We start from the raw sequence: 12,757 nt of genomic DNA, 5'->3' as shown, positions 1-12,757 counted from the left end.
TCGGTATTTCTAGTTATTGGCATGATATTTGTCTCAAATGTACTAGAGTACGGCATTTCAACTTTGTTAGCCGAAGAGGAGGAAAGTGACTCAGGTTCCGTGCTGTTTGGCGTTGCAACAGTTATAGGGCTTTTCTGAGAATTTCTGAGTCGACATCTATCACAACAGAATGATTTCCGCCGACTTTTATTTAATTTTTTCAGGTCAGAATGTGTACAGTCATTGCATATTAATTGTTTGCACTCAATACATTGGACAATGGGGTCAGAGCTGGTCCCACAGATGGTGCAGACGTTAGAATTTTGACAGGAGGTAGTATTTGTCATATTGAATTCAGTTACTGTAGTTTTACTAGATAATTTAATATCACCACAGTTGTGGTTTAGCAAGCAATAGGCACTGTGACCAGCCGGTCGCCTTAGTTGCCCTGCAGTGAAATCCACAGGGAGCAGGGGACTAAGTAGGGAGGGAAGAACAGAGCGGCTAGGCAAAACTCTAATGCCTGGTCAAGGTCAAGTGTCTGTTGGACACATGTATAAGTTGAACTACAAGATAATGGCTGAAAGCGCTTGTATGGAGTAGCGGACTGAACATGCAGAAATTCATTTAATACTTATCTGTTGTCCGTTCAAATAATACAGTACTTGCACCTGGCAGTCCAAGGGCCTATCCTTATGTGGTGGCACTAATAGGAACTTAATACTTTAAATAAAAAACACACAAAACAAGAAAAGTTTACGGAGCATATCATACAGACAGCCGGACACAATCATCCCCCTAGCGGATTATTCATGCATGCCATCCAAGACCAGGTAATCAGCACCAGGAACTACAGAAAATACATTGCCAAGGAGCCTGGAGTGTCAGATGATACATGTCGGCGATGCCACCTGGCCTCAGAAACGATCCAACACATCACTGCAGGATGCAAGGTAACCACCCAGACAGAGTACACTCGTAGACACCAGGTAGCCAGGATAATACATCACAAGCTAGCGAGAAAAATGCCAGTTGATCAAAGAAAATGACCGTATTACAAGTATGAACCCCCAAGTCGTACTAGAGACCCCAACCCATAAGCTGTACTGGGACCGAGCCATAACAATGGACAAGACAATCCCGCAAACTGGACCGGACACAACCCTTGTCGACAAGAAGGAAAAGGCTACCAATCTGAATGACATAGCGGTGCCCAACACTGGCAACCTCCAGAAAATCCATGAGGTAAAAATCAGGAAGTACACGGACCTAAAACAGGAAATCGAAGAACTGTAGCATATGCAACAAGTAACGACCAGCCCGATCATCGCGTCAACCGGTACGGTGCCAAAGACTCTACATAACAGCCTAGCAGCAGTAGAGGCGCCTCCGTAGCCAGGTGTGAAGGAGCAGCAGCAGTGCGTAGCACACGCTTCTTGATTAGACCGGAGTTCGAGCCCGTCACCACCAAATGCGGAGGATGCGGAAAGGTTCAGAGAATGACCACCGCATATCCAGGAGCAATATGGCCTTAGTTGCTAATGCTCCAAAAAACAACAACAAACAGCAGCAATAGGTCTCCAAGAGAACACATAACAGGAAAGTCGTATTCTTGAACACCTCTAGGACAGTTCTTCGACCATTTACTCTAGACATAACAACCACCCTTTGTACTTGGTACCAGTATTCATCATGGGGTGGAACCTCCTATGAGGGAGAAATAATATAATAATAACTATAAACAAGTAAATGCTAAACACGCACCAGGAACACTGCATGCCATTAATAATATATAACAAAAAAAAAAAAGTAAATGGATACTTACCTGATCGACACAGCGGTGCTGAACACCAGCAACCTTCAGAAAACTTACGAGAAAAAGATCAGGAACTACACCGACCTAAGACAGGAAGTCAAAGAAATGTGGCATATGTAACGAGTAATGACCATTCTGATCACCGTCAATCACCGGTATAGTGCCAAAGAGCTCATCAGAAAAAGGCATCCCAGAGAACACTTACATGGAACTCCTGAAAACCATGGTCCTAAATACCTGTAGGATAGTCAGCGAGTTCCTCGACCAACACTAATAATAACCGGACACAACCACACACCTCATCTACTTGATACCAGCACCCGTCACGTGGTGAAAAAACAAAGTAATAAGAGAAGTAACAACAGTACGTGAACAGCGAGAAAAAGACTACGCTACGTCTGCACATGCATCCATAATATTGAACCCAAGACTGGAGAGTTGTACAAACAGAGGAGAGATTCGTTTTTTGCATACAAAGGGCAACAGATTCAACAAGAGATTATTTACAAGTATGAAGCACACATTATGAATAGGAAAAACACTACTGCGTAGCGCACAGCATAAAAATTTGGAAGTGTTGGTCTGAACGATGAAGTACGCTCCAAAAGACACATGACGCCCTTTTCTGCGAGGACGCCTGAAAGGTCAGCAGGTTGCAGAAAGTTGAACATTTCTTCAAGACTCCGTCAAATAATCCATAATATCCTTGAATACAGAGGGTGTCATCACTATGGGTGCCAAAACAAATACTTCAGCAACAAAAAAAAAACCATGCGTGTGGGACTCTTCAGAGCATCATCTCCGATACTCGATGGACAGGATGGACTCGGTTCGACAACCGATCGGTGATGATACCCGAATCCATGTCACACTAATCAAGAAGTGGACACCCTGGAAGGAAGCCAACAAGAGAAAAATAATTCAAACGTTCCATCAAAGAAAGTTGTTACTGCAGCAGATTGAATAAAAGGAGTGGAAGCTGTTTGTCAAAAGAAAATCAGGGAAGAGTCAAGGATAATGCTCCACACACAGGCAGACCCAATAATTGTTCCAGAGTTGGGTCTACCGTTTGTGCTTGACGATGTAATATTTGGTCACTGTCCTATTACAGGCCCTTGACCGAGATTTCTTTGTGAAAAGTTTTGATGCACTAGTTTTACAGTGGAAAAAAAGTGCTTTAAACAGAGGTGGTGATTATGTAGAAACGTAATCATCAACCCCATAAAACAATTAAAACTATGTGGTGTTTAATTTGATCGGGACTTGTACTCATGTTTTCTAGTAAATGTCGTTTCCTAAGCTTCTATTTAAAATATATCCTCAAGTACCCGAAATCACTGCCACTCTTATGGATGGCGTATTAATAGTACGAGTATGATAGCGTCCATAAAAGTTATCAAATTCAACTCGATAAACGACATTTTCCAAAAGATAAATGGAATGGTCTTTTCAAAATGTCTCATGCATGCTGCTTTGAATGCCACACATTTATCAAAATCATAGTACAACGGACAAGTATATGTACTGATAAATGTGATGTACAGCGTATTTTCCTTCTGATAATGAACTGCTGTTGAGTATGTAACCTCTAAATTATTGCTAGTTCCATTTCAAGGTAAGTGAAAGCAACTGTAATGCTTCCTACGATAAGACCGTAATAGCACTTGGAAAGATCATTATCATGCTACTAACATGATGGATTCATTTCCTACAGTTCATTTAACGCCTAGGCAGACTATAAATTCTTCCAAACGGAACAAGAATCGTCCATGATGCCATTCTTTCAGGTCTTTTTCACGGTTCTCGTCAATATTACAAAGCATTCCCAGCTTAACGAGTCCTATAACTGAAATCATGTGAGGGTCAACCTACTGGGAAATAACGGTTCTTACTAACCTATTTGCTGATAAGATCTTTCGTGCTTGAATTTAAATGGCTCCATTATCGAAATCCTGACGCAGGTCCTTCTAGAATAATCTGGCCATCTTTATTAGTTTTAGCACAAAGTTTTTTTTAGCTTTAGTACAAAAGATTTTGTTTGGCTCCAGCTTTGATCAACTACACTTCACCATGCTAACGCTAGCAGAAAATGAAGGCTGTTAATACTGCAATTCGAAATGAACAGTAAGCCCACCTGGCCCATTTGTTCAGAATCAGCTTTATTTATGGAAAAATCGAGAGTCGTTTCTCCACCAGCCATAAGCAATCGCATTATGTAATTCAGGGGGAACTGAGTTAAAAGATTTCCTTTCAAACTCCATACTTGAGGTAATCAACATTAAAAAAAAATAATCGAAGTGCTTGATTCCATGGGGGAAACAAAACGAGATAAAAGGCCGGTTACACTTGGGAAAAAACAATCCGCCTGATATGTAGTCACGTGATCAATGTACTGGCAGAACTTCCGCAAAATGATGCAGTTAACAAAGCTAATAATCGTGGTGTAACAGCGTGCTGTTGTTGGAATAAGGTTTTAGGGGCATCAGCGACTAAGGCCATATTACTCCGTATACATTGTCTATAAATTGCTGTATTCTGTGGTCGATTTTCTGTTTGCTGGACGAAAAACTATTTCACACTCGCCTGAGACAGAACAGAGTATTAATTGGTAGTTATTTCTAATGGAAACAACCTCCAAAGAAATTACACTTTTAACATAAGTCACAATGAATTGCATTATAATAGACGTTGAAGTCTGCCAATTGGAGTAAAACCAGTGACACTGCATACGATAACGTGTGTTCCTATTTGCCATTAAGCTTCCGATGTGCATGTCAACAATATTACATGTTGTTCCCGCAAGTATACCCAGATATTAGTGAAATTAGATTCGGCGAGTTCGCGAAATTAATACCTTGACAGTTGTTAAAACTGTATGAATTAAGAATGCTCTTTAATTTCCAAAGCTCTGAATTTAATTTCTATTATGTTTGAAAAAAAAAAAAAAAAAAAAACCTAAAATTAAAAAGATTTTCATACATTCATTTCATATAAATAAGGACTACCGCAAACAACAATTTCAGATCGCTGTTCTTCCAAACCGTAGTTATAATGACCGAGTTGGAATTCTCATTTCATATGAGGAACTTAGGAGCTTTTTTCAACCCAGAAACTCGATTTTCATATCACAAAAACTAAAGCATAAAATGCACGATATACCAACCCAATCCAACAAACCTAATGGTACACATGTAAATCTAACGATGTGCAGAATTTCGAGTGTTGTTTGTTCAGTTAGAACTTGCGCTTAAGCTTGTAGTTGGCTCTCAGGCCCAACAAAGACTTAGACCATATTGTGCTATATATTTATGTTCTAAATTGCGTGTGTTCTGTGGTCGATTTGCCTGTTTGCTGGACCAAAATCCGAGTTTCCATGAGAAAAAAAATCCAACCCTCGCCTGAGAACGACTAACTCAGCCACACTGACAAAAGCCCATAACAATTCCTAGCGACATTAACGGAATTTGGACCTGGACCTTTTCCACCAGTTGAGGGGAAGGAAGGTACTTGAATGCACTATGATACTCGCGAAGACCGTGAGTAAGCAACCAAGACCGTGAGTAAGCAACCATGAGGCATAAGTATAATTTGTGTCTGTTAATTGTGTATTTTATTCTTGGTTTGACTGTTTTGTTGCGATGAAACACTAGTTTCTTGAAGAGGAAAAAAAAAAGAAAACGCACTCAACCAACAGGTATTATAACTATAAGTGATTTACGTGAAGCTGGAGGAAACCCGACAGAAATATCAGTAAAAAGGTGGCATAAATTGAACCTTAGTGGTACCGAAACCACTAATTAACTTCGCTGTTCTTTTAATGGTTAGAGCCCAGGATTTTAGAGAAGATTCAGAGGCACCTTCTCAGAAGACGGATTTGAAAGAAAGTCTAGTTATTTTTTTTTAACTAAAAAAGTTCATGTAAGAAATTCTTATATGAATACACCCCTCCTAAATACATATGCCATTAAATTTTAAAGAATTCTCATAAAATCTGATTGCTGAAATGCTCTTTCTGCTAAAGTAAATAAACAAACTGTCAACGTGATTTCATTCGTTTGGCAACATAAACCCACGGACAACGTTATTACCACACAGGCTAAGGAAACCATATTCCTCCTTACAAATATTTGCGCATACACCCAGTGGCCACTTTATCAGGTACATACACCTAATAGCGAGTACACTGAGATGAACTCAGATTGAACGACGGGGAAACTCTCCCGCGAGCAGTTCGTTTCACCTCGTCTCATAAATGCTCAATCCGATTAAGATCCAATAACTGAGTAGGTCAGTGAACAAACAAACCCATAACGAGAATAGATAAAACGTGAGCATAAAGGAATGCACTGTTGACAATAATATTCAAATAGCCTGTCGCATTCAAACGATGATCCAAAGGAACCCAACATTAGCCAAGAAAATGTTCCATAGCTCCACTGATTCACGCTGTTGTTGCCAAACCCTGTCTCTGCCTTCAGGAGAAAACTGAAAAAGGGATTCATTTGAACAGGCAACCTTTTACCACTTCTCAAATGTCCAATGTTTGTATTCCTGTGTCCACTGTACCCTTGTTTTTAGGTGTAAAGAATTTCGGTTAGGCATAGTGGCTGATAACCACGCCGGATTGTCTCCTGCTATGCCAAATCCTAGAGTACACTGCATTTTTCATCCAGATGCACTCCTCTGCACAGCACTGCTGTATTGAGCTGTAATTTGACCAGTTTTGGCCCGTCTATTAGACTGCACGGTTCTTTCCATCAGCATTCAGCTTCTCTAATCAATAAGCTGTCGTTGGCAAGATGCTTCATGATTGTTGGACGTTTTTTGATACATCCCAGACACTGCTGTGGATGAAAACCCAGTCTACGCAGTTACATATCATGACATGTAGACATGCATAGTATCTTATTTGTGGCAGCTCCAGAACCTCATCTCACAAGTGCTCAATCATATTAAGCTCCGATGACTAAGTAGGCCAGTGTACAAACAAACCCGTAACCAGAATAGATAAAACGTGGGCATAAAGCAATGCGATGTTCAACTCTATCGAGATAGTTTGTAATGAATACAGAACTGTGGAAAAGAACTGACAGAAATGTGCGCAATGTTATGTTTGTGCATTGAAAGTGTAGTTTAGTTGTTTCTGGTCATTTCGTCACCGGGAATGCCTGCCCAGTTTCCGTCTACACCACGGGTAAGTGGGCCATCTAAGTGTAACCTAACCACAAGGTGGGCCAACATCTTGTCACCTGACGTCACATAGCAGGAAAGAATCCCGCATCCACTGGAGTGAGTGCATACTAATAGGTGCCAGAAAGATGCCTGTATATGTAATATTTGCATCGACACTTCTGGTACCTACTATCATACCGCGCTCAAAGCTAAGTCGCACTTTTGGCTTATTCTCTCGCATAACTACGTGCGCGCATGCACGCACAGACATATGGAACCATCCGACTTCCTGCATCATAATTCCTGGTACGAACATCTGACAATGTGGTTGATTCTTTGGATGAAGGAGGGAGTGCCTAATAAACTGGCCACTGAGTGTACGTCGCGATGCAACGATGTTTTCTCCTGATTCCAATGACTGTACTGGATGATCGGTTGGTGAATTAATTGGTGATTTAAGGCAGTTTTCATCATCAACCCTAAAGATAATAATTAACTGGCTTAGTTCATACTAACCCAAAAGTCGCGGGTTCGAATCCCGCTTCGGGTTTGGATCAGAGCAGTGCAAAAACCTTGGGAGGTGCATTATGGCCACAGAAGCCGATGAGCCAACAACAAACAAACAAAAAAAAAAAAAAAAAAAAATAGTTCGTACTATCCCCGAAGGATTACCGTAATTCCACCTCGTAGAGTCCTAAAATATATAGTTTTTTGAATTTTCGCCAAGGAAACTAAGGCCATAAGGTCTCACTATATTTTGTCTTTAAACTTGAGTATATTATGATTGTTTTTCTTCCTGCTGAATAAAATACTGCGACTTTTCAAACTATACACCCCCCACTCAGAGAGAACAACTGGGCCATGTCGTAATAAAATAAAACTCACGAGGGCTTCCGAATATACAACACACGAAACAGCAAGCACAGAAGTTTCAAGCAAGAAACTTCAGTATCATTTTGTAAAACTTCAGTTTCAAAATGATACTGAGGGACTACTTTTTTTGTTCCATGCCTACATACACCAACCAGAATGACGTATTTCAGGCTTTAGTGCTGTTATCACAATTAAATATCATAACTGAGTTTGAAAACAATATATATATTTTTTAAACAAACAAGTATTCGCCATTTATGAATCGAACCATTCGTAATTTACACAATTAAACAATCTGACCCCCCAAAAAAGTCGCACACGATTTCCTATCCCTCAAAGTCACGCAATAATAAAGAAATCGGGTAACAGGTAAGGGCAGCCAGTTTTCGGAAAAGGCCATTCTTATCTGGTTCAGAGGGAGGATAGATCGCGTATGAATATCCAGCTTCAATGCAACAGAGCAGGAGGGTTGCCAATGATAACCACAGCACAGAAGCCTCTGGCACTAATTAACAGTTTCGTTCTCAGTATAAGATCATATATGAAAACATAACCTTATGAATGTATGCTTCCACAGATTATCGATGCGTCCTTTTTGACCGTTCTTGAACTCTTCGCATAACTCTAATTTCAAATCGAAATTTGTCGTCCTCATGCACTATTAAGACGCTGGTTTTAATGTATAAGTTTTATTATATATATATAAATAACGTGCCCCCCCCCCAAGGAATGAGGTTCATCACAAGTATAGCAGGTATGTATAGCTGTATTTTATTTTACGCAGGAATTCAACGAAAACGGTTAGTCGAAGTCCAACTATATTTCACTCGTTCTACCTACTGGGTGGTCACTTTATTAGGTACAACTACCCTTATCTATCATGAAATGGAGCGTTCCTTCAGTAACAGAATCACGTGTTCTTAGTATCCGATACAGAGGAGGAGGACAGACGCATAGGGATAGTTTATGTATGCAATTCAGTGCAAGACGTGAGATTTAAGCGAATCTGAGTGTCGTCGTGCCAGACGCGTAGATGTATCTAGAAAAGTACAACCCTCTCGGGGTTTTCATGTACCACTGTCTCAAGGTTTGTCCAATAACCAAATAATATCCAACTAACTGATATCCTCCTGTGGCCGGAAAGCAGTCAACAAAGTCTAAAAGGTCATTTATGTAGGGTAACAGAAAAGCTACGGACAGTTAAATAACAATCTAGTACAATTGTGGTAAAGTGGCATTTTAGAACGCGTAACTCATTATGCCTTGTCACGGATGGGATATCACAGCCAACGACCTAATTGCATTCTACTCCTATCAAAAAATAAGTGAAATAAAATAAAAACTACGCAGATACAGTTACAGTGGTCTCAAGAACACCAACACTTGTCAGTTAAGGATTAGAAGAGCATTGCGTGGCTTAACGAATCCTGATTCCTGCTTTTTCACGGCGCTGGAACCAGATGTGGCGAAAACAGCAAGAGTCCACCGAAATGCAAGTTGGTAGTGGCTGTGTAATGATGTGGGGAGTGTTTCGTGGTGTACATTGCGCCCCTCTTGAACAACATTTGTATTTTCACAGGTAATCTGGAAATAGTTTCCGATTAAGCATAAGCCTTCATGGCTGCAGTATTCATCTGCTTTGACATATCGTTGAATCCATATTGTTCTGAGGGCTAACAGAGGATAGACTCGCTATTGGGTAAGTGTACTTAAATAAAAGTAGACTCAGTGTAGTGCTATGCAAGCCAGTAACAGTAGAATGAAAACTAAACTGTTGTTTAGATTCAATACATCTTAAATGAATAGATGTCACTTCAGAAAACTCCACGAGTTTTAATCATGTAGAGCTAGCATTTTAATTCTAACAACTAAGGAACAGGCGTTTTGAGTCCCGTTTGCAAAGACTAGTCACTTTTCGCATTAATAATAATGATATGCTTGGCTATAAAGCATTTAAAAATAATTGTGGCCAGGGTCCCGCTATCACCTACATTTTGGAAGGTAATTCTCGATTCTTTAACTGAGCTAGTTCATTTCCATGGATCATTTTCCATGAGGGATCCGTGTATACAAACTACCCGTCTTTCCTAAGACTTGAATAAGAACAAAACTGTCATAAAACCTTCCAGGCGCATTTTATCCTCAGTAGCTCGTGCGCCAAGAATTCTTAACTCAATCAATCCTACTACGTGTTACATGAAACTGCTGAATCCATGTTGATGGAATTTTTATGGATTCCAAAGCATTCAATTTGCTTTATATACTGGATTGCAAAGAAAAAAAAACCCTACTTGTGGAATTCGTTCTGCCTTAGTGAACTGGATAAGTGGATACTTAAATTATAACCAATTAATCATATCAGATCATTTCGAATCGATATACATTGCTAATTATTTCTTTGACTATGGGTCTTAATCAGAGTTCGCACGGTTCACTATGACTTATCCAGTAACAGTCTCCGAAGATCGAGCAAGATGTCCTCCGAGCACTTCAGCAGCCTTCAAATAAGCACATCAAAATCGATTACTTTAAAAGCACCGTAGCTTCTCGCTCATATTTCTCCATAACACTATGTTCACGTGCTAATCTGCATGTTGTGCGGGATGAAAGCCTTGAGGAACACACAAATTCTACTTCCTCCGCTCGAGATCGGCTAACTACCGCATCAAGTGAAGAGGACTTGAGAAAATTCTCCAGTCATCGACAGGAATCGAACCCAGACCTCACCGAAGAATTTGAAATAATGCACACCTTCCTACTTTCATTTTGTTCAGCTTTAAAAGCAGTTATGACCAGCCACCGTTTTGACTCTGGTAGCAAAATCTGCATGAGAAAAATTAAACGTAATTATTAAGGAAATCCAGTCTGCAAAATGACGAGATTGAACCCCCGGACGATCAATAATGGACGCACCACATAAAATGGTTCCGAAATGCAATCAATAGTGTATGATCACCTCTCCTGGCGATACAAGCATTGCCGTCCTTCCAATCGAGCTTATTAAATTGACAAGAGTTCTTCTATTGGTAGTAAATAAATAATTTTAAGTGTTCATAACTGTACAAATTCTTGTACTAAATAAAAAAGTCAGGGTCAAAAGCAAACAAGTAAACAAATAAAATAAATAGGAGGCACTACAGCACACTAAGATTTCGTACAGAAAGAATAATAGGGGAAAGGAGGTAGAAAATGAATTTCTTGCTTCATTACATTTCATCAACTTCAGTCAGGACCCCAATATCCATACTTGTTAAAAATAACTTTCATTTCATGGTTGGAGGGAGAAAAAATGAATACAGATCTATATACAGTGCAGTCCAAAAAATAGAGAAAGCGTATATATAGCAATATAAAAATCATTATTAATCGAATACACCAAATTACCTTCGAAACAGCTGGGCTCTAACCTTTAGCCCTGTGCAAATGTTTATAGAAGAAACTGAAAGCGGCTATTCAGAAGGAGGAAAAGGGTATTCAATTCTGGTAGCAGCTGTCCTTAATAGCTTCCACGTTCTTATCGATGCCAAAGGTGAGCTGACAACCAATTAATCTGTGAAGTCAATAGATAAGTCTTCCAACCCTTTGAGTGTTTTGCATCTGCCAGTAGATGGTAATACTTTGGCATTAACTGTGATTTGGAATTTATTATTTCCTGCAATATGTTCTACACTTGATAAATAAACAGATTATTTACTTAATCAAAAAAATAAGGACCCTGTCACACAGTTTATCTTGCAATAAACTATACGCAAGAACTTAAAAACATAATGGGAGTTCGGGACTAATGATTAACAAACATATATATTCTTTTTATTTCCAGTGATCACGTATGCCATCCCTATGCTATCGCTGTGATTGAAATTAAAGAAAAGTTATTTTCTAGAATTCAGCTGCCAACGAGCTGTGCAGTTTAGACTGAAATATCTTTTGTTTACTTTAAAATGAACTCTAATATTTTATACCTCCTAATTAGATAAGCGAAACAATTCTATCGAAATATAAATCACATTCGTGTAATATAAATAGCGCAAAATGAAGGTAAGATTTAATCAAATATACTACTAAGGTATCTTAACATTTGAAAACTTAGAATGGTTGATAATAAAAAGTAAACCGAATTCTACTTAATTACAGGCTAAATATTTAACACTCGAAATACGTAAAACATAAGCCAATCTCAAAACATGCTTAAATTTGTGAACCTATACCATAAACATGTATTATATTAGCCTCTTCTTTAGCATATTTTGTTTAAGAAATCATAAAATAAATTCACAAAAAAGCAGTTTTCGTTTCGATTGTTTAGTCTACCATAGCATAGAATCACGTGACATGAATGCAAATGGAACGTAAGGGACTATATAAGTAAAAAAATTAAATAAATTTGATTTTCATACCTTCGCTACCTTAAAATGCTCAGGACGAAGAGTTTCTTGCTGTACCCAGCAGTGTGCATCTATCCCCGCTTCAAAGCCTCCGGTCCCTGATTGCTCCACTGCGTCTGTTTTTTCCTTAGATGGTTGGTTTGAAGATCGTAAGCCATCGAACACTCCTTTGAAAAATCCTCCCGTTTTTTTCATTGTGACAGTAGACTACTTCAGCAAATTGTGCAAAAATTACTTACATGATTTGTCACACATCTGCTATAAATTACTTAACACCACAAAGGGAATTTTTCGGTGTATTTGCTGTACCAGCGCACACCAGCACATATGTACATCTGCGGGTTTGCCATATGCATGCTGGGATAACGGTGGCAACTTCAGTAAGTGCCCGTATTAATCGATAAACTCTAGGTGATGGCGACGTCTGCATACAAGCTCACATAGCGCTGCTATCGGCCTACAACACGCTATCCAGTGCCAAAGAAAAGAAGAAAGTTTTTCTAAGTGATAATAAATTTCTATTTTTCGAATT

General features: G+C 39.3%; 1 protein-coding gene across 1 annotated transcript in view; it reads right to left on the bottom strand.

Moving 5' to 3' along the window:
• LOC150081240 (syntaxin-binding protein 5-like) overlaps positions 1 to 12,531 on the bottom strand; it is a 416,184-nt gene extending 403,653 nt beyond the window's left edge. Inside the window, exons 1-2 of the mRNA XM_090379469.1 lie at positions 12,337 to 12,531; positions 12,238 to 12,276 (exon numbers count right to left, since the gene is read on the bottom strand). Of these exons, the coding sequence (XP_090235595.1) occupies positions 12,238 to 12,276; positions 12,337 to 12,420 (123 nt within the window). The 5' untranslated portion in view covers positions 12,421 to 12,531. The remainder of the gene's footprint in view (positions 1 to 12,237; positions 12,277 to 12,336) is intronic.
• Between the last annotated feature and the right edge of the window lie 226 nt (positions 12,532 to 12,757).

This window comes from Mastigoproctus giganteus, chromosome 8 (assembly GCF_048544385.1).
Source record: "Mastigoproctus giganteus isolate SK-2022 chromosome 8, ASM4854438v1, whole genome shotgun sequence".
NCBI lineage: Eukaryota > Metazoa > Arthropoda > Arachnida > Uropygi > Thelyphonidae > Mastigoproctus > Mastigoproctus giganteus.
The sequence above is the reverse complement of the archived record's forward strand: the minus strand, read 5'-3'. Positions and strand labels throughout refer to the sequence as shown.